Source organism: Equus przewalskii, chromosome 23 (genome assembly GCF_037783145.1).
Source record: "Equus przewalskii isolate Varuska chromosome 23, EquPr2, whole genome shotgun sequence".
NCBI lineage: Eukaryota > Metazoa > Chordata > Mammalia > Perissodactyla > Equidae > Equus > Equus przewalskii.
Genome location: NC_091853.1, coordinates 356,168 through 382,574, shown reverse-complemented (window position 1 = coordinate 382,574; position 26,407 = coordinate 356,168). Strand labels below are relative to the sequence as shown.

At 51.3% G+C, this 26,407-nt stretch overlaps 1 protein-coding gene and 1 non-coding gene across 33 annotated transcripts in view; both read right to left on the bottom strand.

Moving 5' to 3' along the window:
* The window catches only part of NFASC (neurofascin), a 175,483-nt gene extending 170,305 nt beyond the window's left edge, over window positions 1–5,178 (bottom strand). For 14 of the 32 annotated variants that reach the window (XM_070591195.1, XM_070591197.1, XM_070591215.1 and 11 more), the window contains exon 1: window positions 5,015–5,173. In XM_070591195.1, coding sequence (XP_070447296.1) covers window positions 5,015–5,121 — 107 coding nt within the window. In that variant the 5' untranslated portion in view covers window positions 5,122–5,173. Of the gene's footprint in view, window positions 1–5,014 lie in introns of all 32 variants that reach the window. The other 18 variants (XM_070591200.1, XM_070591212.1, XM_070591201.1 and 15 more) reach the window with 5 other exon arrangements.
* Window positions 5,179–25,992: 20,814 nt separating this feature from the next.
* LOC139079026 (U1 spliceosomal RNA) lies at window positions 25,993–26,155 on the bottom strand. The gene has a single exon (XR_011532288.1). It is a non-coding gene; the product is annotated as a U1 spliceosomal RNA (small nuclear RNA).
* Window positions 26,156–26,407: the final 252 nt, after the last annotated feature.

The following is a 26,407-nucleotide window of genomic DNA, read 5'->3' as shown; positions in this document are numbered from 1 at the left end:
TCCCACCTCCTCTGTGAGAGCAGCTTGCAATTGATGAGAATTTACTACCAGCCGGGGACTGTTGTAGGTCCTTCCCTACCTTATCACATTTAATCCTTGTAACAGCTCTGCAAGGTTCACGTTAATATCCCCATTTCACAAGCTAGGAAACTGCAGCTCCTTGGCTAGAAAGGGGAAGAACCAAGGTTTGACTGTAGGTCTGTCAGACTCAAAGGCTGAGCGGTTTCTACCATGCCATGTCACCTCCCCCTCCCTGACTCCAACTCCACACTGAGGGATCACACCTTCCTTCGAAGTTTTACTGTCCAGGGTCTGAAGATGCTATTATACAAGGTCTTGTACTATCCCTAAGGGTTCTCATATATTTCCTCCTTCTTTCCCGTTTGAAAGCAGGAACCATGCTTCTGTACCCTTCAGAAGGGCATAGCAGGCACTCAAAACTGCATGCTGAGCCCTTCCAACAGATATTCCTAGAGAGCCTTGTACAAGCGGATGAAACCTCCCAGTTCTTTACTTTTCTACCGGGGGAGGGGAACTCCACAATATAGAGGAGAGGAGCGTGGGCTTCAACCTCAAACAAATATAGGTTTAAATCCTACCTCAGCAACTCACCTGAATCTGAAACAAATCGGAAACAATGGGAAACAGATGACAATCTCTCAGAGTCCGGTTCCTCATCTGTAAGACTAGGATCCTAACCATACTTCTTTTTGGAGTGTTAACTCTTACAAGATTAAATGAGATGAGGCATACAAAGCACACAGTAGGGCGCCTAGCACATAGTAAGCACTCCATAATGGTGACTATTGCTATTATGCCACTTTTATTTTTCCGGGCTTGCCTCAAAACCTAAGGAGAGGAGGGTGGCTCAAGAGTTCTCAAGCTGACTGGCACAGTCTGACCAATGGCCCAGGTCAGCAAGGCTGTGGAAATGCCCACCCCAGCACCCAGCACGGCCATCAGCTCCCAGAGCCCTCCCCTGCGTGCCAAGGACCAGGCCATGTGCATCGAACCCCTGCCCTTGCAGCTAGGCCTGCACCCCGGCTGGGCATTGTGAGCAAACACTCAACAGTATAGCAACAATCTGCTCTTGCCAAAGCAGGGGTCTATCCAAACAGTGTGGTACAGTCCCTCCTGGTCCCTCTGCACACCATGAGCCCTCAGCAGTGCTCCCACAATGCCAGGAACTCATCTAACCTCTGTGATAGCATTTCCTGTACTGAATTTTAACTTGTTTTCATTTCGGACTCTCCAACTCCACTTACCCAAGACCTAGCACAGTTCCTGGGACACACGCAAAGGCTAAGGACTAACTGGTGTGTGGGGAAGAGGGGGCTTCCCAGACAGATGAGGCTGGGTCTCTATCCTCAGCCCCTCTCGGAGTTCAGCTGTGGATGTCGGTGGTGAGCTGAGAGCTCAAGCGTGTAACTGCTAAGGACCTGTCCTGCTCCTCATCAGCCTCCCCTCCCCTATCTGGACTTCTCTGATGACTCCTGCTTGACTCTATCCTCCCTAGACCGCCAAGACCCTTCCACACATATCAGAGCTTCCAAATTTGGTAGTCACCTTGCTTCTGAGCACACAGCTGTGCAGGGACTTGCCATTTCCCCCTCACATTAGGAGCTCCCTCAGCGCAGACATGGGGCCTCTTTCCTCTGGCTCACTCTCACATTCTAAGTATATCCAGACCACACTTCGCCCCTAAATACAAGTGCTTTGGAGATGGGACAGGAGAGTTAAGTAGCCTGGATTTTTGTCCCAGAGTTCACAAAGCGGCCCCTCCCCGCCCCATCAGGCTTAAGCAGCACCAAGCAGGTGTCAGCTGGACACAGAACACCCTCTCTCAACCTCAACCAGGGATCTGGAACCCTCACACCTCATCTCCTCCTTCTCCCCTTTCCTCACAGTCAACTCCACGCCAGCCCTGATCTACCGTGCTGGACAGAATCAACCACAGCTGTGGAGGAGAGGGGACGATGCCACTGCAATGAAAGACGCTGCTGTTCCACACCCCTGTCCACACCTTCTCAAGCTTATCTATGCTCTTGGTCTGATTACTTGTCTTTCCCCTTACACCAGGAGCTCTGAGAGGTCAGACCCTGTCTTACTTTTCATCCCTTTGCCCCAGCACCCAGCAGAGCAGCACACTGTGGCGTCCAGTGAGCATTTGTTAAGCGAGTAAGCATGTAAGCAGCCTTAAGCTCCTCTCACTTCCTGCTCCTCTCCTCCCCCAGGCCAAACAGACTGAGGACTGGCCTTCTCCACCTCCCCCTTGCTGCTCTCCTGAGAATGTCTTTTTCTAAAGACTAAGTGATGATCCTCACACCCCAGCTCCTGGCTGGTCTTGGAGGAGAGGGGTGCCACAAGAAGGGAGCAACACAGAGTGACAGGAAGCTTGAAATCCTGTCCCTCAGTCGCTGCAGATATAGGACCTTCCCCTGTGCCTGCCCCCACAGATGCCCAAAGCCAGAACCCAACCCCCAGATTCAGCCGCCTCCTCAGTGCACCCCCGAGAGAGCCAGCCCTGTGAGGCAGCCCGTGCAGCCCCGGGGCGCTGCTTGATCTTGCTCCAGCAATCTGTGGAGCCAGCCCCTCTTTCGGTGTGCCTCGGTTTATCTCCGTGTAGCCTTTGTGATGTCAAACAAGGGATGTGGGCTGAGATTCATGACACAAAATCAGGAAATATGTACACTGTTCTCAGAACCGCCCCCCTTAACCTGAACCCCAATCAAGTATTTCAGTGTCAGAACCTTAATCCAATCAGCTCTCGGCACCAGCTCCAGGTGAGGCCTCCTCCCTGGACCAGGGAACACCAGAGGAAGCTTCCCACCCCACCCTGACTCATGACAGGAGGGGGCGCAGAGGGTGACCGAGCAAGGATAGCCAGTTCCCCAGCTGCATCCGCCCCACCCCGCCCCAGGCGCTGCCTGAGTCCTGTTCAGAGTTGCCGCACATGAACTCAGTCCGACCACTCAGATTTCTAAAGAGAGGGAGCCTTGCGGAGAGGGCAGGACCCATCAGCAATTTGCCCTTTACCTCCAATCTAAGCCTCAGGGTTTTAGTGATGTCCCCAAGATGGGAATTGGGCCACCACTCCCTGTTTCATGGGGCAAACACAATTGTGGGGCTAAGTGTGAACGAGCCTCTCTCCTCATCTGTGTTATTCTCATCTCTCTTTCCCTACACATGCACACACACACACACACACACACACCCACCCACACTCCTTTAGCTGAATCCAAAGACAAGGGGGGAGAAATTTCTCCCTCAGAAGTGCCAGCTTGGTCAAGACAAAAGGTAGAACATCTTAGATGCGGAGCAGACCCCATCTCCTTCCACTCTTCCTGCAATGCAATCCCAGCACACCCAATCATCCCCAAACCAGACGGAGGACCCCTCTGCCTGCCTTCCCCTCCCTGCCCCCACTCCCACAGCTGCAATGGCCCCCACCCCCAGGCTCCACTCTCCACACACATTTTCCCTGGGCTTCTCCTACTTACGTCTCAAGTTCAGTGGGTTCTGAACCTGCTGGTGTCTGACCTCTTACAAGCAATTCAACTCCTGCCCAACCAGGTCTCAGAGCCCCGTAACCTGCCCTTGCGGGAGCTTTGACTGGGACCCAGCAGGGCTCACCACAGTTCCAAGGGTAGATAAGACACAGCAGGCCCACATTCCGGGAGACAGGCAGAAAAGAGGCACTGTCATCCACTCCTCCAGACTGAGGGAGGGGGCATCTCTGCCCAACACACACACACACGCCCGCCCCCACTGCCAGATGCCAGGAAGGAACCAGGAGCAGAACCTGGCTCAGGGCAGGGGAGGGGCTGCCGCCCGGCCCCGAGTCCAGGTGATTCAGCACTCTGCCCACTGCCAGCCCAGCCCTGGGCCACGCTCACCACAGCTCCTGATGCCAAAGTGCTGGCTTGGAGGCTGGGAAGGCCCTTTTCTAAACTCCAGAACCCCAGCCCTCCAGGGGGCTTCTCAACCAGACCTCTGCATTCCGGGCTCAGAGCAAGGCCAGAAGGGGCTATCGGCCAGTTCCCTGGACGGTGCCTCTCCTCCAGCCTAGCTTTCCAGTGCTTAGCCAGCACCCCCCAGCCCCCAGGCGTTTAGGAAACAACCCTGAACAGCTAGGGTGGCTGAGGAGGAACACAGAGAGGCCTACTCACCCCAGCATCCTTCGCCCCCAAGCCATGAACAGGAGCAGACATGCAGAGAGGGTTATAGTGGATTCCAAACAGCAAGCGAGCACGCTGGGCCTTCAGGGCCTAGGCCTCCCCACGCAGGGAAGGAGGGCCCAGTGGCAGGTGAGGGGGGCTCAGCACAAACCCAAACCGTGTGGCTACAAAGAGTACCAGGAAGGCCAAATGGGGAAGGTGCTGAGTGGCAGGCCAGCTAACAGCCAAGGGGAAGGTGGGGTCCCTGAGAGCGACTATGGTGCAGGAGGAAAGCAAGAGGCAGCTGGGCAGGGGCTGGGCCGGGGAGCACAGACGGGACCTGGGGAGGACAGAAATCGTGAGGGAGCTGATGGAGAGACAGGCACAAGGAGTGATGGGAGTATGAGGAGGGGACCAGACCAGGGGAGGGCAAGGACAGAGGCTGATGTGCAGGGAAGGAAAAATAGGATGGGGTCATACAAAGTGGGATGTAGAGGTAAATGGAGGTATAAGGGCAGGGCTCGCCGATGAGGCAGGGACGGAAGGAGAGAGGGAAGAGGAGGAGGATGCAGGAAGGGGGAGGGGATGCAGCCAACGAGACAGAAAGGGTGTTCGGCTAGGCAGGGGGTTGGGGGCTGGATGGGAGAGGGGTGCAGACATGGACAGAATAGGATGGATTCAGGGCAGGTGACGGTGTGGAGAGGAGAAGGGACGCGGATGTGCACGGAGGGGGATGGGGACAGGTCGGGGGATGGAGATGGACGGAGGAGGACGGGAACAAGGGGGTGTCGCTAGATGGGTTTCCATGACCCCCATTCTTCCCCCACCCCATCTCTCCGGCGTCCGCGCTCGCTCACCTCGGAGGGCTAGGGCTCCGGCCCTGGGCGCAGTGCGTGCTGTCCGCGGCCGGCGCCGCCACTTCCCCCGCGTCCCCTGCAGCGCCTCTCGCCGCCAGCCGCCGCATTAGGGCAGAGACCAGCCCGTGCGCGTCCCCGGGCGGCCCGCGCGCCCCCGACACCCTGCGTGCGCGCCGCTGGCCCCTCCCTTGGCGCGCCGAGCGGGCCGGGACTGAGGAGGAGCAGGCAGGGATGCTCGGCGCGGCCCCGCCCGGCGCGTTGACGAGCAGTTCGCAGAGCATGGACGGGAAAAGCCCCCCTTTTCTCGTCTCCCTGACCCGCCGGCGTCTTCGCCCACTGGCTTTGAGGGTGGCAATAACTGGTGCCCGTTCCGCGCGCTGGGCGCCTGCTGCGCTCCGAGCACACAGGGGCAAATACGCTGAAGCGCCAGCAGTATCGCCTGTCTGTCCTCTATAGGCCCCTCCACCATCAGACTGTGGCTTCTTGGGGGCAGAAATCTGTCGAACAGCTTGTGTTTCCAGGGAGACTTGCTTATGGTGGACTCTCCAGGAACGGTTGTTGATTGAAGAATTGTTGGATCCCGATTTGGGGATGTGAGGAAGGCTGTGACACCTACCTGGGTGGAGTGGTCTTTTTTTAAAAATGGGAGATTTCATCTACCCAGGAGGGGCAGAGGCCTGAGATAGGGTGGAAGCCCAGGACTGGGAGGCTGGAGATCCAAGTGTTAGTCCCGGCTCTGTCATTAACTCTGACAGGGGCAAGACACCTCCCTGTGGGCCTCAGTTTCCCCAACTGAATAGTAAGGAGTTGATTGGATGGTCCCTTCAGGCCCCTTCCGGCTCCACATGGAGGCTGCGCTAGGCCCTGGCTAAGGCCCACAGGCAGAGACCTGAGCTCCGTTATCACCTGAAACAGTGGAGAGATCTGGATTGGGGAATTACAGTCTTAGGCTTGGAAGCTTCCAGTCCAGCCCCCAGCCCATACCACTGCTCCCTCAGCAGCCGCCCTCTGAGGTCCCTCAAGGCCACGTTCGGCCACCATCTCTGGCTCGCACAGCCCCTGCTCTGTCACTGCCTCCCCTGAGCTGTCCCCACCTGCCTCGCTGTCTCCCCTGGCCTGTGAGCTCTGTTCCCCGCTCTCCCCAGCCCTGATGATGGTAGGTGCTCAAGGAGTATTGCTGAAGGAATGCGTGACTGCCAGTGATGGATGGGGCCCTCCAGGCAGCTGACAGCATGTTGCACACTTCAGTTAGGGGCTTTGAGACCTACGGTTACGGTTCTGGGCAGAGAGTGTGCTGTGGGAAAGGGGAAGGGTCACAGGGCAGGACCTGAAAGCACAGCTGCTGCAGGGGTCAGGGGTCAGGGGCCAGGGCACGAGGTTCTGCAGGATCCTCGTCTATACAGACCATTTGATTTCACTCACGATCTTGTCTCGGCGTCATCCTGGCAGCCTGACCTCACGCAATCCTGTGGATGAAATAGCATGCTGTGAACGAAATAGTGGAGCCGGGCCAACCACAAGGCCCTGGGATGACCCCGTAGCAGCCAGGCCTGGAGCTTCTGGGGGTGTCTGGTCAACCCCCATGGAGAGAAGTGGGAGGGAATGTAGAGGGTGGGAAAATTCTCTGAGGGGAGAAGCTGGAACCCAGGCGCCCCATGCAGATGGCACTACTGGCCCGCCAGCCCCAGCACTGGAGAGACGCTTAGAAAACTTAGAGGAGGGCGCTTGAAAGCACCAGGGCCCCTCAGGCCTGTACCCGGGACAGGACCCCTTACCCTCCTTCCTGGGAGTGTCCGCCTGCGGCTGGCTCCATGGGGTAAAGCAAATAATTTTCCTTTTCTAAGCACCCATTGTATGTCAGCTGCTGGGCTTCTTGTATTTATTGCTCACTTGCTTTTTACAGTGCTAGCAAGTAGGTTTTTCATAGGCTGTACTGTGTGGTGGTCACGGCCTCAGCTCTGGAGGCAGCCTGCTGGGGTTCAAGGCCCACCTGCACCACATCAGGTCTGGGTGAGCTTGGGCAATTCCCTTATTTTCTTTTCATTTCTTTTAAAAGTATCATTAAAGGGGCTGGCCCAGGGGTGTCGTGGTTAAGTTCACTCGCTCCTCCTCAGCAGCCCAGAGTTCGTGGGTCCGAATCCCAGGTGCTGACCCACACGGTGCTCATGAAAGCCATGCTGTTGTGGCGTCCCACATAAAATAGTGGAAGATTGTAAAAAAATCTAAATAAAAAAATATGGGGCCGGCCCCATGGCCGAGTGGTTAAGTTCGCACTCTGCTTCAGCAGCCCGGGGTTCGTCGGTTCGGATCCTGGGCACAGACCTAGCACCACTCATCAAGCCATGCTGAGGCAGTGTCCCACATGCCACAACTAGAAGGACCCACAACTAAAATACACAACTGTGTACCGGGGGGATTTGGAAAGAAGGAGGAAAAATTTTAAAATCTAAATGAAAATAGTGGAAGATCAGCACGGATGTTAGCTCAGGGCCAATCTTCCCCACCAAAAATAAATAAATAAATAAATAAAAATAAAAAGTATCATTAAATCTGTGTGAGCACGTAGTTGAGTTGGAGCCAAATCATGCTGTAAGATTTCTTCTAAAATACGTTTCCTCATGCTTTCCCTTCTCCAGAGGTGAGCACTTTCAACTCTATTGAGCTCTCAATGGCGTACTGTCATGCCGCTTCTTGCTTCTGGTGTCAGCATTGTCTCCTGATTTCCCCCACCTCCACCTCCCGTGTACCCCCGGCCCCTCCCCAACCTCCCCGTTGCATCCTATCTCACTATTGGTCATATCAGAGTTAGCACTTATTATGACTACTTAAACCCTATTCACAACGGACCTTTTCTTTTGCTGCAAGCTTTCTGCTTTTCTTGGAGTTAACTGTCATTTTCGCTACTCGCCTTGTTCTGTGTATAGTGAGTGTAATTCAGCTCTAAATCCCCGTCAGTTGTCTGTGTGCGTGTTCAGAGCCATCGGGGTCTCTCCCCGTCTTGTCTTCTTGAAGATTCTCTCCTGGAGCCTCCTGACGAGCTCCAGCCTCTCTTGGTTGCTCTGTGCCCCGTTCACTGCTACTGACCTCCCTCAGCCTCAGTTCTTCAGCTGTAAAATGGGGATAATGACGTACCTCACAGAGTCGTTGTGAGGATAAACAAAATAACTCATGTAGCACAGCCTTAGTCCTTGACTGAGCACTCAATAAATATCACCTGTTATTACTCCAGAGGAGAAAACCAAAGCTCAAGTAACCTGCCGAGTAATAGTTCAAAGCCCAGATGGGTCTGACGGCACCTACTTACAACTACTTTGCTGGGGCCGGCCCGGTGGCCCGGTGGTTAAATTCGCGTGCTCTGTCCCAGTGTCCAGGGGTTTGTGGGTTCGGATCCTGGGTGCAGGTCTACACACTGCTCATCAAGTCGTGCTGTGGTGGCGTCCCACATACCAAATGGAGGAAGATTGGCACAGATGTTAGCTCAGGGACAATCTTCCTCACCAAAAAAAAAAAAAAAGAAAACTATTTTGCCATTTTAGGGTGGGCCCTAAAAATCTTTGATTTACAATATTAGAATCATCCAGAATGGTCAAGTTGAAGGGATACAGTATTTGCCAAGAAAGCCCTAGCTGGCCAGCGGGGAGAATGTGGGCCGATGCCCTCACCCCTCTAAGACTTGTCTCTCCTCCGTAGCTTGGGGATAAAGTGAGCATCGACGAGCTGTGGCGCTTTGTAACCACGAGGCTCTGCACAGATGTTGGTTCTCACCTGGCCTTCTCTTCCTTTATTTCCTTTTTTTAACAGCTAAGAAAAGTGAGGCCTGGAGGGACAGAAGACCACTCGGTGATTCAGTGGGTCTAAACTGAACTGGGCCTCAAGTCTCACTGCCTTTGTGTAAAGAAATTAAGTCTGGGCCAGCGGGGAGTGCAGAGCCCCCAAGGGCCGTGAAGGTGAAGAAGCAGGCATTTCCTTGGCCTCCATGTCACTGATGTGTCACCAAGCTGCGGGCCTGTCCTGATCAAGGGAGGGGCACCCCCTGCTGGTGACGGACCCCAGGGACGAAGACCAGCCCTGGCCTGTGCAGGCCCGTCCGCTAGTGCGTCAGGAACAGGCTTTCTCAGGGCCAAGGGCAGAAAGTGGTTGCTTTCTTCTTTCCAGACCTTTATTTGGCCTTCCTGCTTCCTTCTCTTCCCTGAGTTTGTGTCTCTAGCTCTTGCTGAAACCCCAGCAAGCATGGACTCTGCCGACCCTGGACCTGAAACCCCACTCACTGCTTCCTCTGTCATGGTGAATGGCGAGTCACTGTTAATTTTCACATTCATTAGCATCTCATGGCTCCCAGCAAATTGCACAAGCCCTGCCTTATCCCAGGCTCAGGCCAGGAGAAGGGCCCCAGGCCCTGGGTGTCAGGTGCTTACAGTAGGACACTGGGTGTACACAGGGATGGTGAAAGTTGAGGGACAGGGCTGGGCCCCACCAGTGTCTGCTGTACCCCCCAAGCCACCCTCCTCCACTTGGTCCCCAGAGGATGTGGGGAAACAGCAGTTTCGTGCATTTGTGGTGGAGGTTTAACTTGATACAGCCTTTTGGGAGAGCAATTAGGCAGCACCATCAAGATTTCAAATGTACCCTGTGTCCCGTTGACGCCACCTCTAAGAATCCAGCCTGCAGAAACACCAGCACACGTCACAAAGATGTGTGTGCACGTGTTCAGTGCAGCCTTAAAAAATGCTTTAGGGGCCGGCTCCGTGGCTGAGTGGTTACGTTCGTGCGCTCCGCTGCAGCGGCCCAGGGTTCAGATCCTGGGCGCGGACATGGCACCGCTCGTCAGGCCACGTTGAGGCGGCGTCCCACATCCCACAACTAGAAGGATCTGCAACTAAGATATACAACTGTGTACAGGGAAGGTTTGGGGAGATAAAGCAGAAAAAAAAGAAAAAAAAGATTTGCAACAGTTGTTAGCCCAGGTGCCAATCTTTAAAAAAGAAAAAAAATTAAAAAAGAAAAAAAGGAAGATTGGCAACAGTTGTTAGCCCAGGTGTCAATCTTAAAAAAAAAAAAAAAAGCTTTAAAAATTTAAAAATGCTAACACACATATCTTTTGAAAAGGAAAGCAGTTTAATAATAACACGTAGGGGATTATCCTTTTATGGGAGAAAAATAAAACCAAGTTGGGATAAGGGGTGGGAAGGAGAGAAGGGAGGGGACGATGCCCTGGGCCAGTTTAGGAGACGAGGACAGACACCTGCAGGAAATCAGGAGGGATCTAGTTTTTGCTGAAGCCTTTCACGTACCAAGACCTCCACTGTCACATCACTCAGTCCTCATCAACACCCAGTAAGATGGGGATCGTGGTCTCCAGTTTACCAGGAGCAAATGGAGGCCCAGTGAGCTAGTGAAATTGCACCATCACATAGATGGGCTGTGGGAAAGGATTAAGCTTGCCCAGAGCGAGGTCCAGCCTTTGCCCTTGGCTTCTGGGAGATAATCTCTAAACCCTTGGGGTGTCCAGCCTGATAAGAGTGTCTTTGTTTACCTGGGGGGCTTGGGCCACACTAGATAGTCCATGCTAACAGTGAGATTTCTGGCAGGGGCTTTAGACACGTCCTAGCTCAGCCTCCGGAGGGGCTGGAAACTAGGTCAGCGCGTGGCGGTCAGCCATTTCTACACGCCTGAGCCTCAGTAAAGACTCCGGACACTAAGGCTCGGTGAGCTTCCCTGGTTGGCATACTCAGTGCACGTTGTCACTCAGTGCACATTGGGGGTTATACTGTCCATGTGTGTCCCCCAGGAGAGGACAACAGGAAGCTCTGTGTGTGGAGCTCGCCCAGACTCTGCCCTGCGTGCCTCTTTCTCTGGCTGACTTTAATCTGCATCCTTTGGCTGTAATAAACCATAACTGAGAGTATACTAGCTTCCAGTGAGTTCTGTGAGTCCTTCTAGTAAAATTATTGAAACTGAGGATGGTCTTGGGATGCCCAAGCTTGTGACTGGTGTCAGAAGTGAGGGTGGTCTTGGGGACTCTCCCTAACTTTAAAAACAGCAAGTGTGGAATTGGGGTTTGCACAAAGATCTCAGAGACTCCAGAGCGCGCCCCCTCTGCGCCTCCCCGCAGTCCCTTACACAGACCCGTCGTGTGACAAGCACTGAAGGACAGACATTCCGGCGTCGTGAGGAAGAAGAACAGGGTGATGGCCACGCTGAGACATTGCAAGGTGGATAGACGAGGATGTAGGAAAGCAAGCTGAGCAGCAAGCTCAGCGGGGACAGAGAAGGGGCAAAGTTTAGAAAGCTCCAGGAATTTCTGCCCTCACAATGCAGGAGCAGCAAGGCAGGTACAGAGAAAGCCAAAGGGAGAAACCTCCAGGAAGCCCAGATTTCCTGTCGGTCCCCAAGAAGGTAGAAGCTGTGATGGCTTCTCTTTCTCTGCCTCAGCTCCTCCTCCCCTCCCCCCGGGCCAGGAGGGAAGGTCACATCCTAATCTGCACAGAGAGAAGAAAGGAGGGAACCGAAAGACGGGGCCCCGATCCTTCTCCCATTGGATAACCACCGTTGCTGCTGGTCCTCAGCAGCAGCATGTATGGAGACCTCAGGCTTTCCACAAGTCCCTTATCGTCCCACATCCAGCACATTCTTAGGTGCCTCACCTTTTCAGCCCCCACCCTGGGGACTGGCCCAAGGAAAGGAAGGGCCAGTGCCGTTCCAGGCTGGAGAGTATCTTTCTACCTGCTTTCTCACTTCCTCCTTTGGAATTAAAACAAAAATTTTCCTTGGAATTAGCCTCCTGGCCAGCACTGCTGAGGCAGGAGGGCTGGGCTTCTACGGCCCTTGGACAAACATGCACAGGGTCAAGCCGTGAGCTCCCAGATGCAGAGCCCTCCCCAAGGTGCATGGACTCAGTCTCCACCCTAGGCAGGCGAAATCCCATTCCTGGGGGGCTGGGCAGCGGACGGGAGGCAGGTGGAGAGGAGGAGAGCCCAGAACAGCAGGTAACCAGCCCGGGATCTGCCTGCGTCGTCGCAGCCGCACACCTGCTCCGCGAGAGAGGCAGGGGTCAGCTTATATACAGGGCGCATCGCTCCTTTAAAGACCACCCGCAGTGATCATTTGGGCAAATTCCACCTGCAGAATTGTATCAGAGAGAGTAGGAGTTTTTGGAGCCGTTCTCTACAGCAGTGCAAGACCTACGCCTGTTTATCGACAGCGTCACGAACGCAGACATTTCTCTCTCTCCTGCCTCCAGCCAGCCAACCTGCGAGAAGACAGCCCAGCTCCAAACTCTCTCTCTGAACATGTGGAACCTTGGTCTTCTGGAGCTTTCAGGACTGATCTTCCAGAGGGTGCTTCATAATCCTGCCCCCAACCTGGGAAATGGACGAGACCCATCCCCAGCAGGGAGTCCCGCATTTGGAAAACCCTCAGCAAAGAGCTGTGTCTTCGCAGTGTCTTGCGAACATATTTGTGTGAATCGTCTTGAAAGTGGTGGTGCGCTGCTAACCACGGGCTCCATGCCGTCCCAGTCACACAGTGGAGACGTATCCAACAAGTTTCCCTCCTGAGACCGCTCGCTCCCTGTGTCTCTGTGGTGTCCTCCTAGTCTAAGATGCAGCTTAAACATCTCCCAGGTGGGAGAGAAATCTCTCCCTCGCCGGACCCAGCCTCTCACCTGAGCGTGGTGACAAATGCCCCCCCACGGCACTTGCCACACCGAGGGTCTTTGTAGCGTGTCTCCCCAGCTAGACCGGCAGCTTCCCGAGAACAGGGACAGTCTTACTCTCTGTGCATCCACAGAACCTAGCACAGCACGCCGCTCAGAGCTGAAGCTCCGTAAATGTTTGCTGAACAGACGAATGGATGCGTGAACAAAAGCAGAGCCGCGATGAGCACAGACTGTACGGTCCAATCAGCCACATGTGGTTATCGAAATGGAAACTAACTAAAATCACAAATTCAGTTCTTTAGTCACACTAGGCACATTTCAAGTGCTCAGAGCCACATGTGGCTGGTGGCTACTGTCCTGGGTAACACAGACTGCAGAGCATTTCCATCATTGCAGAAAGTTCTACTGAACATTATAGCTGGTGCCACCTGGAGATGCACGGTGCCCCAGCTGCACAATTGTTCAGAGTGGACCTGTGTGAATGAGGCATCTTCCTGCGTGTGGAGCTGTGCTAGCTGCTGGTCAAAGACCAGCACTGACGTTTGGAGGCTAAGACAGGCGTGAGACAGCTAAAAGCACACTGTGAAAAAAGCCCCTTGAAGAAAAGATACAGGCCAGATGAAGTAAACAGACTCAATTATGTCTTGTCAAATATTTAAAGAATGAACAGACCAAAGGAAGGAAATACTGCGAGGTCTGGCTGTCCCCATAGCCTGAAAACTAATGTCTGTTTCGAAATGGACATCACTTTGCTAGAATTATTTCTTGGAGAAATAAACATATTAGACAGAAATAACCACCCAAGCTATTAAAACACAGCCAAGGAAAATATTTATCCTCCTGTAGCAACCACAAAAGATCTGTAATGTGGCAGCCACTGGTTTCCTGGTAAGATTCCCAACAGCCTTTCCTGTGATTTTCCATAAACCGTCGAAATGTCCTGTCTATTACAACATTTCAACCTCCGAATTCTCTTCCTGACACTGCCTCTTGCACATAGCAAACGTACAAGATCCTTGGTCCAACCATGTGGCTCAGTTTTCTATCAAGAAAATATGGTCCCTGTACCCTGCAGGTCCTCCGTCTCCTACAGCCTATGTTTTCACTCTGCCAAAGGCACCATAAGCCCAAATGGTTAAGGATGCCCCCTTCCGCACTGGACCCGACCCCCAGGCTGGGGCAAGCAGAGGAGGCTTCACCTGCCCTCTCTAGCAAGCCAGGGGCTCTGCGCGCCAGACCCCAGGCCCCAGATTCAGCCCCATCCTGCCCCCTATCCCCCGCCAACACAATTCCCGCTGGCTGCCAGGATCGCATGAGGGCTGGGAGTCAGGGGTAGCCGCTGAGAGTCCTGCCTGCATGCCTGGCCACCCCCCGTTAGTTAATTTTAATGCCAATTTATTAGCACAGAAGCCCTGGGAAGTGAGCAGGAGGAGGCTTCTGTTTTAAATGAGCATCTTATTCATGTCTGTAAGCTTTACACCTAAGCTCAGTGGGAGAGGCCAGGTCTAAGATGGGCGGCCCTCCTGCCCCCAACCCCTCCGGGGGAGTGGACCCAGAAGAGTGGATCTGACTGGGAAGATGGATGGTGTGTGCTTCTAAACCCAAGGAGATTTGTCACAAATTCACAAGTGTGTGTGTAGGCTTCCTTTTAAGGGTCCTCTAAGAGTTCGTTTCCCACAAAGGATCTGTGTATTAAATGACAATGCTTTGTGAATAAAATAGCCTTAATAATTAAATCTTCCTCTCTCAGGACTCCAAGTGGACAAGCTTTCAGTTCGTAAGTGTTAGGAGCTGGGGAAATGCTGTCTTCCTGCTGGGAGGTCCTGGCCCATCGGGAGCCTCATCCCTCACTGCGTCATTGAAGCTGCACTGAGAGAAGGGTGCCACACCCTCTCAGAGGCCAGAGAGCGTTTCACATGAGTGGATGAGCAGCCGTAATTTAAGATTATTCCAAGCACCTGAGTGATTTTCATGGGCCATGGGCTCCTGCTGCTTCATAGGGACCCAGTACCATGACCTGGTAGACCCTACCTGCAAAGACATGGGGGCAGAGGGGACCCCCAGGAAGTATTTCTTCTCTTACTAATACCCAGCATTAGAAATTTCAAGAACAAACACAAGCTTCTCACTCCCCCTCCCCTTGCCCGGGAGAACCCTCCCTGGGACAGGCGTTTGACCACTGTGTGCACGTTTCTGTGTGTTTGGAGCAGAATGAGTCCATCTGAAGCAGTGATGTGCTGGCAAATACTTAACAACCGGTTCACTGGGGGAGAAGCTAAGTCCTGATGCGAAGCGTTTTCCAACTTCTGTGGTGTAAATTCTCCCACCATGGTCCATTTCCAGATAACAACATGAGGTCGCTGAACACGGAGCCGGGAAGAGATGTGCAGTGGCCCCCCGATGTATAATGTTCCCACCATACCAATAGAGAGACGTAAATAACCTCAACATCATAGGCAGCAGTCAAGTGTGATAGAATAATTAGGAATTGACGAGTTTTGAGTTATTTCTTACTTTTGTTTCTAATATAATTATTGACTTGTAAGCTCAAATAATTTAACATTTAATAATGGCTGTTTCACAACCAGCTTGCAAAGTTCCTGAAAATCTAGCAGTCGGCTCTTGTGAGCTGACCCAGGCTGGCTCGGGCTGTCCAGCCCCTCCGGAGGTCAAGCTGATACCATGTGGCCCAAGGCCCCTACCACATACACCTTATTAGCATAAACTATCTGGCATGGCCGGGGCTCCCAGGTCAACAAGGACACTCTCATCAGGCAAGATATTCCAAGGGTTTAGCGGCTACCCGCCAGGAGCTGGGCGAGGGTCAAACCTTTCCCTGGGCCAGGTTAACACTTCACTGCATGGGGACCAGCCCACGTCACCAGGTCTCTGGGACTGGAGGGACCCCTCCTCTCTCTTCAATCCTTAGTGCCATGATCTGCCTGCAGAGGGAGCCTTTCTAGAATGTGGTCAATGCCCAATCTCAGGAGCCAAACCACACCTTAGCAGGGAGAGTCTGAGGCTGCCCTGCCCCCTAGTCTGCAACTCAGCAACCGGGCAGCCTTGCTCCTGAGGCCCAGTCCCTGCCTTCATCCCAGGAGGGTGCCTGATCTCCTGCACTGTCTCCACCAACTGAGCTCTTGTCTGACACCTTCTCACACGGAGGCCCTGCCCCTTGCTGCACCCCTCTCTGGACTGCAGGCCTGCCTCGAGCCCCCATCTGGGGCTAGGACCCTGCCGCCCACCTCTTGGCATGGACTCTGCAAGTCCTGGATTTCCCATCCTGGGTTGCCCCCAGCTGCTGGGAGAATTGCTTCCTCCTGCCAGACCCCAACATGACCTTGGCCCCACTGCTGGACAGAGGCTCGAGTCACTGCCCATGCCTGCAGAGCGTCTGCTCTGCCTTTGTCCCCTTCAGTCACCACTGTCAGAGCTGTTCACACCCGATCCCAGGGGATGTCATGATCCTCTGGAGGGCTCCCCAGCCAAGCTTGGTCCAGTACTCTGTGGCAGGGCCAGTTCAAAGGGCCATAGCCTGACTGACCCACACAGCAATGCTGGAGCCCTCCCATTCCTACCTCAGCTGTCATCCAGAGGTTGACCACAGAGGCTCCTTTAGGGAGGTCTGGCTTCACCGTGGCCATGAGCTTCAAACCTCTGGAATACCTTCTGGACCAAAAGGAGTTAAGGAAATACAGATGCACAATCACTTATCAGAAGCCCTTGGGAGAATAAAACCTTGGGAGAATAAAAAGGCCAGAGATATTTTAGAATTCAGAACTATTTTAGGAAGATAATTTGGTGCAGATACTGTACAGTTTGTGACAACTCAGCAAGGTCCGGGGTGGCACTCTATAAGTCAGACACATGAATACTTCTGCGGTGAAATATATGAATATTTACACTAAGGAGGATGGATAAAGCCATGCATTTGTCCCTCGGTATCTGGGGCATTGGTTCCAGCACCCAGCGGACACCAAAATCCACGGACGCTCAATCCCTTACATGAAACGTTGCAGTGTTTGCATCCAACCTGTGCACGTCCTCCGTGTACTTTAACTCACGTCTGCATTACTTAGACTACCCAGCACAACGTGAATGCTATGCAAATAGTTGCTGTACTATATTGTTTAGGGAGTAACAAGAGAGAGAAGTCTGTACACATTCAGTATAGACGCAACCATCGGAGGCCTTTCGATCTGCGGCTGGCTGAGTGCCCTGATGCTGAGCAGCAGGAGTGGAACCAGGAATAGGAAGGCCCAGCTCTAATTCACTGCCTTGTGTTAGCTCGGGTCAGGCTTTGCCGCCAAATGATTTGAGGTTAAACTAGGTGTTGCTATCATGTAAGTTATGAAAAAAGCCCGTTTAGAGAATTTTTAGAGCAGGTTAAATATTTTCCATATATTCTTTAAGTTATATATTTCATAAGTACTTTAAGAGCAGGAATTGTGTCTTATTTTTTTATCACTAATGCCTACCCCAATTCCTGGCACACACTAGACACTTAATGAATGCTGAATGAATAGGTCAATCGTTCTTTGGTTTTCCAGATTATTCCTCATAGGTAAAACAAGGGCAAGTAAGCCCTTCCTGGAATGAGTCATGACCAGTTCCTGGTAGGTGCTCACTGACGAAGGTGTACAGGTTTCCAACTTTCCCCTCAGATCTCCATGAAGTCTCCACGATCAGCAAAGCATTTTATCCCACTCCTTGTCTGAGAAGCAAGCAGGAGCCAAGAGCAGACGCTGACAGAGAGATGGCAGTGGGTCCGCGGAAGCCACAGAGCGCATCAGGAAGAGCAGCAGGTGAGGGCTGGGAGCCCTGGGCTCTGCACACAGGCTCACTCCCCGGGCTGTGACCATTGTCACATCTGGGCCTCAATTTCCTTCCTGCTAGAAAAGCATCCCCAAACTTGCCAATCATCATAATCACCTGGAGGCCTTTAAAAATACAGATTCTGATTCTGTAGGTCTGAGATGGGGTGTGTGAGTCCATACTTTAAAAAACCTTGCTGCTAACAAAAATAGCACAAAAGGTGGTGAGGGGCCTAGGGTGATACAGGACTAACATTTCCGTATATCACTGGAATTAAGGTCGCATAATCTGAAGCTGATTCTGATGAGTGAAGATGCATAGGGTAAGCCCTAGAACAACCACTAAAACAATAAGTCAAAAAAATAGTGGAAGAATTATTTTAAAAATTAAAATGCTACATTAGAAAGATTCCCTTAATGCAAAAGAAAGCAGTGAGGGAGGAACAAGGGAACGAAAGAGACATGAGACATACAGAAAACAAAAGTAAAATGCAGATGTAAACCCAACTAGATCCACAAAACATTGAATGTGAATAGATTAAACAATCCAAGCAAAAGACAGCGACTGGAGGGTGGGCGCAATGGGCGAAGGTAGTCAAAGGCACAAACTTCCAGTTACAGGATGAATAGGTCTCGGGATGTAAAGTACAGCATGATGGTGGGGGGACCAGAATTGGCCACCCCAAAATGCATCTCTTTGGCATGAGGGTTATTTTGGGCTGGTTACTTTTAAAAACTGCAGACATGGGAGAAGCTCTGAAAAGTAGAAATTACTCTTTGTAAGAGACATTTACATTTGTAAGGGACATCTGCATCCCTAAAGGTGTCTCCCTTTCTGTACCAGGAAGAGGGGACGACCTTATCTCTAGAAACTCTTAGCAGTGCAGAAGGCAAGGACCTACAACTGCATGATACGTAATTGACTCCCCCACCCCCAACATCCTCCTTGGTCTTTAGCTGAGGGTGGTATTTAAGGTAAGAGCTTCCGCATTTTGGCAAGTTGCTCAGTTTTCCTGGGTCTCTCTCATGTATACATGTTATAAAGCTTTGTTTGACTTTCTCCTGTTATTCTGTCTCATGTCAATTTAATTTGTAGCCTAGCCAGAAGGACCCAGAGGGTAGAGGACTTGTCTTCCTCCCCTACAATGACTACAGTTAATAATATTGTATTATATATTTGCAAGTTGCAAAGAGAGTAGTTCTAAAAAGTTCTCATCACACACAAAAAAATTGTGACTGTATGCAGTGATGGACGTTAATTCAATTTATTGTGGTAATAATTTTGCAATGTATACATATATCAATCACTATGTTATACACCTAAAACTAACACAACATTGTATGTCAATTATATCTCAATTGAAAAAAATTAAAATTAAAAAAAAGATTGTCAGAATGGATTAAAAAGTACTATTCAATAATATTCTGTCTACAAGAGACACACTTTATATTGAAAGATACAAACAGACTGAAAGTAGAAGGATAGAAAAAGACACATCATTCGAACACCAGCCACAAGAAAGTGTGGGGGATTGGAATTGGTGACCCCAAGATATGTCTCTTTGGCATTGTTACTGCAGGAAGGGCACAATCTGCTCACCGTGAGACAAAAGCCAATCGTCAAGAGGCAAGATGGCGGCAGAGAAAGGGCATCTTATCACAGCTCGCTAGCAAGAGGGAAGATGGCCAACTAATGTCCAAAAGAACCATCTTAAGGGGATCACAGAAACTTGAAGCAGTTATACAGGCTAGTGGGTTACAGGGAAGGGGGCTAGGAATGTTGACCCTCTGGTGTTACAGTCTGGGAATTGTCACACCAGATCTTTCCGTTTTTATTGATGATGGCTATCAACATAAACTCTCTGTTTGGGGGGGGCGTCACCACATTCCTAATTAACTTGAAAGAACAAAGTTATGATCTTATCACAGTGGGAGGTATATGCAATAGCAGGGGTCACAAAATCTACAGAGCAGGTGGATCTCCTGGAGGGTGCAAATCCAGCTGGGTTAGCTAGTCAGAGGCCATTCAAAGTTACGACATGGTCTCTTTTCTACAATATGGCTTCCCTTATGTCAACCTTGTGTTCAGCTGGTTTCAGCATCAGGATTATTTTGGGCTGGTTATGTTTAAAAACCGCAGACATGAGAGAAACTCTGAAAAGTAGAAGTTACTCTTTGTTAAGAGACATTTACATTTGTAAAGGAAATCTCCATCTGTAAAGGTGTCTCCCTCTCTGTACCAGGAAGAGGGGATGACCTTATCCCTAGAAACTCTCATCAATGCAGAGGGCAAGGACTCAAGTCTGCATAATAACCTTACTCTTGTTTACTGTACTTTTCTGGTAACCTCCCATAACTGACTCGCCCCACCCCCAACATCCTCCTTGGTCTTTAGCTGAGGGTGGTATTTAAGGTGAGAGCTTCTGCCATTTTGGCGAGTTGCCCAATTTTCCTGAGTCTCACCCATGTATACATGTTATAAAGCTTTGTTTAATTTTCTCCTGTTATTCTGTCTCATGTGAATTTAATTCGTAATTTGGCCAGGAGGACCCAGAGGGTAGAGGAAATGTCTTCCTCCCCTACAAAAGCTAGAATGGCTATACTAACGGATGTCAAACAAAATGGACTTTAAAACAAAAAATGCTGCTAGAGATAAAGAGGGAAATTTCATAATGACAAAAGGGTCAAGCTATCAGGAAGATGTAACGGTTACAAACATATATGTACCTAATGACAGAGCACCAAAATACATGATGCAGAAACTGACAGAAATGGAGAAATAGACAATTGAACAAAAAAAGTTGGAGACTTCAATACCCCACTTTCAAAAATAGAACAAAGAGGAGATCAACTAGGAACTAGAAAACTTTCACAGTACTATAACCAAACAGACCTAACACATACCAGTGGAACAGTCTACCCGACAACAGAACGTACATTCTTCTCAAGTGCACGAGGATTCTCCAGGACGGGCTACATGCTAGGCCATCAAACAAGTCTCAGTGGCACTCTTGGGCATTTATGTCAGAGAAACGAAAACTTGTGCTCACACAAAAACCTGTATGTGAATGCTCATAGCAGCTTTATTTGTAATAGTCAAAACCTTGAAACAGCCCAGATGTCCTTCAATGAGTGAATGGTTAATCAAACTGTATGTTTATCATAATTATTTTTAAAGTATTATTATTATTATGCAAAACCATCTCACCACCCAGAGACAACCCCTGCTGCCGCTCCGGTGAACCCCTGGCCAGCGTCCCACACACATAGGTATGTGTACGCCTCCAGCACCTCCCTACCGCTTCCCTCCCCATCCCAGCAGTGATTCTCAAAGGAACACCGTTTCTCCCAGGGGGCATCACGGTTTCCTGGGGTGAGAGGCTGGGGAAGGCTGTGCGGCTTGAGGAGCTCCCAGGTGACTCTGTATGACTCCCTTCTCCAGGGAGGCATTCCACCTTCACTCCACTACCCAGAGAATCCCCGGACACTTTACGAATGGGGGCATTGCACCCATGCTATTTTTAAACTGCTTTTTACATTCTACTTCATTATACCGAATGGCTGCATTGTATCCATTTTTTGTTGCGGAGGTAGCAAAAGTTTAAAACTAATTCCGTGTTGATATTATTTAGATCCTTCACTAAAAATATATAATTTTGTGTGAACATCTTTGTATACATAATTAGCACCTTATATTAAATTCCTATTAGTGGGACATCTGTCAGTTGCCACACTGTGGCGGCTGCATGTCGCTGTGAGGCTGAAGCTCTGCCACAGGCATTTCACATTCCAGCAGGGTCCCCCATGGTGGGCAGGTTTCAGCAGAGCTTCCAGACTAAGACAGACTGGGAAGAAGGACCTGGCCAACCTCTTCTAAAAAATTTGGCCATGAAAGCCCCATAAAGAGCAGAGGAGCATTGTCTGATAGAGCGCCAGAAGGTGAGAGGATGGCGCAGAAAGACCGGCCAGGGTTCTGCTCTGCTGCACACAGGGTGCTAAGAGGCGGGATGGACTGGACAACAAGCGGAATTTCTGGATCAGTGAGTTTGCACATTTAAATATTTTGAAACATAACGACAGAGCACTTTCTAGGAAGGTTGTTCAGGTTCGTATTCCCATCTACGCTCACTCAGCAGCGCTGCTTCAGGCACTGTCGGCCGAGAGCGTACCCCCTACGCCCTTGAACCTTTGCAGGTAAGTTCCAAAGCTCTTGGCAAAATACTGCCTCCCAGCGTCTGCCTTTGAGGTGAAAGCGCCTGCCGGGAGCCCACTGCGCCCTTTCCCTCCGACAAGCAAGGCCGTTTGCTTCTCTCTGCTGCCGCCTTGTGCTGGGACAGGAGAAGTTCTCTACGGGAGGACCTGAGAGAGAGCAGCTGACAACCCCTGACTTTCAGGGCATGAAGGAGCCTGCGGTCAGAGCCCGATAACCTGTCCTAAATGGATCAGGGCCACAGAGAGTGAGGCTTCTGGGCCTCAGTGCAGAGGGAGCCCTGGGACGGAGGCCCTGGAGTGAGGGCAGAAGAGCTCAGGGACTGAATTCTGAGTCCGGGGCTGCCCTTGATTTGCTTTTGGGCAAGTTTGTTCTTTGCCCTCTGTTTCTTCTCAGTGAAACGAGAGGTTGGCCCAGGCCAGCACTTTGCAAAATGCGGGCGGAGACCCATTACTGAGCTGTGAATTCTATTATTAAGCTGTGTCGAGGATTTTGTGGTTTTTTGATAGAAAGGACAGGATAGAGATTTATGGAAATATCAAAATGCATTGAGCCTAGTAAAGGCAGGTATCGCTACCCTCCCTACGAGCTGTTCTGGGTGGTTACGTTGTAACAGGTGTTTCTTACTGAGGATCTTGGGCAATATGGTGTGAAGCCCACTGTCTCAGGAGATCCTAGAGTCCACTGGCCTGGAGCTTTCAGGTCTGATCGGGACTATTCCGGTGAGAAGACCCCGGGACGTGGGGGAAGCCTCGGTGCTGTGCTGGTCTTTTCTCTTTCCCTCCTCTTCCCAGCCGCTCTCAGACGACAGGAAGCCCCGGCTCTAACCCAGATGACTGGCAAGAGCTTCCTCTGGGGCCCCAAGCAAAAGCAGCAGACTAAGCGCTTGAGTCAGAATTTCTCCCCGAGCAGCTCCCTCTCAGGGGTGCCCAGGACGAGGCTGACAACGCAGGTGCAGACGCTGAAGCTGCTGACCGGCCGAGGCACGCGGTGCGGCCACGGTGCCAGGCAAAGACCCGTCAGCCCTGCTCATCGCCGCCCCGCGGGAACTGCAGGCTCAGGGGCAACCCCCGAATCCGGGAGCGAGAGGAAGCAGCAGGGCGGGAGGGCCGGGCCGGCGTGACCTGGCCCTGGGCTCCAGAGGCGGGAGGGCTGGGGCCGACCGTCCGCGCGCCGGGAAGGCGGCTCCTGGGGCAGAGCCGGCGGGCTGCGGGGGTGCAGCTGCGGGGGTGCAGCTGCGGGGGTGCAGCTCCCGGGCCGCCGCAGGGCAAGCGCCGCCGCGCGGGGGCAGCACGGCACCGAGGCGGGAGCGAGACGAACCGGCTCTCAAAGGCGGCGCGCAGCGGGGCCTGCAGCAGGAGCGGGCTTGCCGGCTCTCTTCCCGGGGCGCAGGAGGAGGAGAGGCTGGACTTCCAGATGGGCGCCCACCAGGGTTGGCTGGAGCTGGCTCCCACAGGCTCACCAGAGCCGGGGTGAAATTGTCAAAACATTTGCAAGCCAGTGGTTAAACATAGCCCTCGTTAAAACCTTACAATTAAATAAATTACATTAAACAAAGGTGATACACACTAAAAACTCATCACTTTCTGTTATGCTACAATCTGTTATCTATGTCCTTGCGGTTACTTACGTTTCTTCTGTCTGCACAGTGGAAATCCTATATAAGGCTGTGCCACCGCACACGGTGACATCACATCGCTGGCTGGAAATCGGTCGCGGCAGGAGAATTTACACCGTGGAAATCAGCAGACGCTACAAGTCAGGGGAGCAGCTGCTGCCGCTTTTGGAGAGCCAATTGTTGAGCATTTACCAGCACGCCCCTGGGCCCACTCTCCTCCTTCCTCCAGTTCTGCAGGCTGGTCCCCACCCCAACCTGCCACTCTCGCCGCTGTCAGTCTGAGAGTCCTCTTCAGAGGGTGGGAGATGCAAGACATGGCTTTGACCTTTAGCACTGAGAAGACTTAGTGACCGTACCTGGGCAAGCAGACAGGGAAGAACTTACAACAGAGACTGGAGTTCAAGAGGAGGAGGCTGGGGAGGGGCAGCACGCTTCCGCATGACTCCGCCCCACCCTGGCCCCCCACAACCCTGCCATATGGGAGGCGGTGAGAGGAGAAGGTCGGCCTGAAGAAAAAAACGCACGAAAGAAACTTGGCTAGCAAAAATTTGAAGGGCTGGCATGAGAGTGAGTGTTCATCTTTGATCCATCTGGATCCAGGACATAAAATTAAGGCCAAGAAATACAGATTTGACTTAATATGAAGAACCTGAACTGGAGCCATTCAAGGATGGAATGCACTGGCTCATGAGCGCTACTTCCTCCCCAGCGGAAGGGATGCGTAGAAGAGAACTCAAGAATTAGACAAGAAGTATTGCTACTCACAATGTGGTCCACAGACCAGAATCATCACGTAATCTGGGAAATTATTAGAAATGCGGGCTCTCAGGCCCCACCCAGACCTACTGAATCGGAATCTGCATCTTAATAAGATCCCATGTGATTTTCAGCACATGATTGCTGGGAGCCGTCAGCCTACAAGTTAAGCCTCTGCCTTGTGACACAGGCCGGGAGAGAGACGAGGGGACGCAAGACGACCCTCAAGGGATTCTACCAGGCTGCCCCTGCTACAAGTCTCCCTGGTACTTCTGACTTTTCTGCTTCTGCTCACTCTGTTCTACACCTGGGGTTATTTCAGGGGAAGTCAGCCCGGCCCTGAGAATGAGAATGATACAATGCAATATTCTAGGGAAAGTTCCGGGGAAAAACGTCTTCTAGGGAAAGAACATTCTGACCCGTCCTTTGGTTGGGTGAAGCGATGGGAGTGGAGAGGGAACAAAGAAATCTGTAGCCCCCACAGATCTCTCTGGGAGGATGGTGGTTGCCACGGCCCATTGCGTCAGGAGGCCGCTGGGAGTGGCCTCCTTGAAGTAAAGAATTACAGAAGCTTGACTCCCCCCGGGCCTACACACAATCAATTGCTCTTAGGACTATTGTCTACCTTGCAAAAACCCACTTACGCGAGCCAAAAATATGTACTGGGACTGTTTCATGAAATCATCCTTGCATACCCTGAGCCCTATATAAATCATGCATACACAAAATAAAGTTAGACTTGGACACCAAACTCCTTGTCTCACTGCCTCCTCCCTCGCCGACGCCGTCCATCCCTCAGGAGACCCTGTTCATGCTGGGGCTGGACCCTGGCACATGATAATTTCAGAAGCGTCAAACTGAATTACCTTCTAGAAGTCTTTGGGGGGTTACTCATTACATTATTGTTTATCATGGCACCTTATATGGAAGTAACCTATCTATAATTTGGGGAACTAGGTAATAGATTACAGTAAATCCATATGATGCAATAACTATTCACACAGTAAAAAGAATGAGATAACTTTCATATGCTTCTAAGAATGAGATCCAAGCTACATTGTTACATGAAAAAAGCAAAGTCATGTGTAAAATCAAAATTTGTTCTGGATCATCAATCAAATTTTTAAAAACACAGTCAAGAGAGCCAGCCCAGCGGTTTCAGTTTGGTGCACTCCACTTTGATGGCCCGGTTTCGGTTCCTGGGCACGGAACCACACCACCCTCTGTCAGTGGCCATGCTGTGGTGGCGGCTCACACAGCGGAACTAGAAGGACTTACAACCAGGGTGTACAACCATGCACTGGGGCTTTGGGAAGGGGGAAAAAAAAGAGGAAGACTGGCAATAGATGTTAGCTCAGGGCAAATCTTTCCCTGCAAAAAAGAACCAACAAAACTAGTCATGAGCCGCATAACAACATTTTGCTCGATGACGGACCTCATATACAATGAGAATCCCTTTTCTTGAAGGCTCAGTCAAGCCTCCGACCCCCTCCGGCAAGCCCATGAGGCCGCCTTCACCGTTCCCCACGGGCCAGGGGGCAGGGGTCTCTCCTGGCGGCTCTGTGCGGTACTTGCTTCTCCACGTGCACTGTTAGAGCTGTCTGGACTTCCCTGCGTCAGACGCTCCATCCGCTCGAGTCTGAGAAGGGACGGGGTGCTTGGTCTGTGCCCTGGACGCTTACCTCCCTATGACTGAGTTTTTGAAAAAGTTTCAAGTTAAAGCATTTTTAAACTGTAAATAGTTTTAGAAGGGTATTGATTGAAAAGCTGGTCTCCCTCCTACCTCGACTCTTGGTCCACAGTTCCTTTCTCAGATCCCATAGTACCTCTTTATTATCATTCCAGACATTTCTAAGAATACAGAAGCTCATAATTTAACACAAACGGCAACGTATTACGCATAATGTTCTGTGTCTTTTTTTCTAGGGGGAGGTATGAACACAGTCCTGCACTACCACAAATTTTGCAGTCAGGTGTCCCATATTTGGGGACATTGCAGGGGTCAGCACATCCAGAGTGCAATGAATGAGCCCCCACCTAGGAAAACCACCTTCGTGACACGCTACCTCCTCTACCAGGGAAGTATGTCTTTTTTAATTAGAAATGTGTAGGTGGCTTCTCTATTTCAGTCCACATAGAGTTACCTTAATATTTTTGATGGCTTTATCGTATTCCATTGAATGCGTATGACAAATTAATTAATCAGATCTTTGTTGATGGACATTTAGGTTATTTTCAATTTTCGCTATTATATTTGTGTTTAAGTAATATTCTTCAATATATGTCATTTTACAATTGTGCATCTATAGGAATAGCTGGGCCAAGGGGCGTGTACATT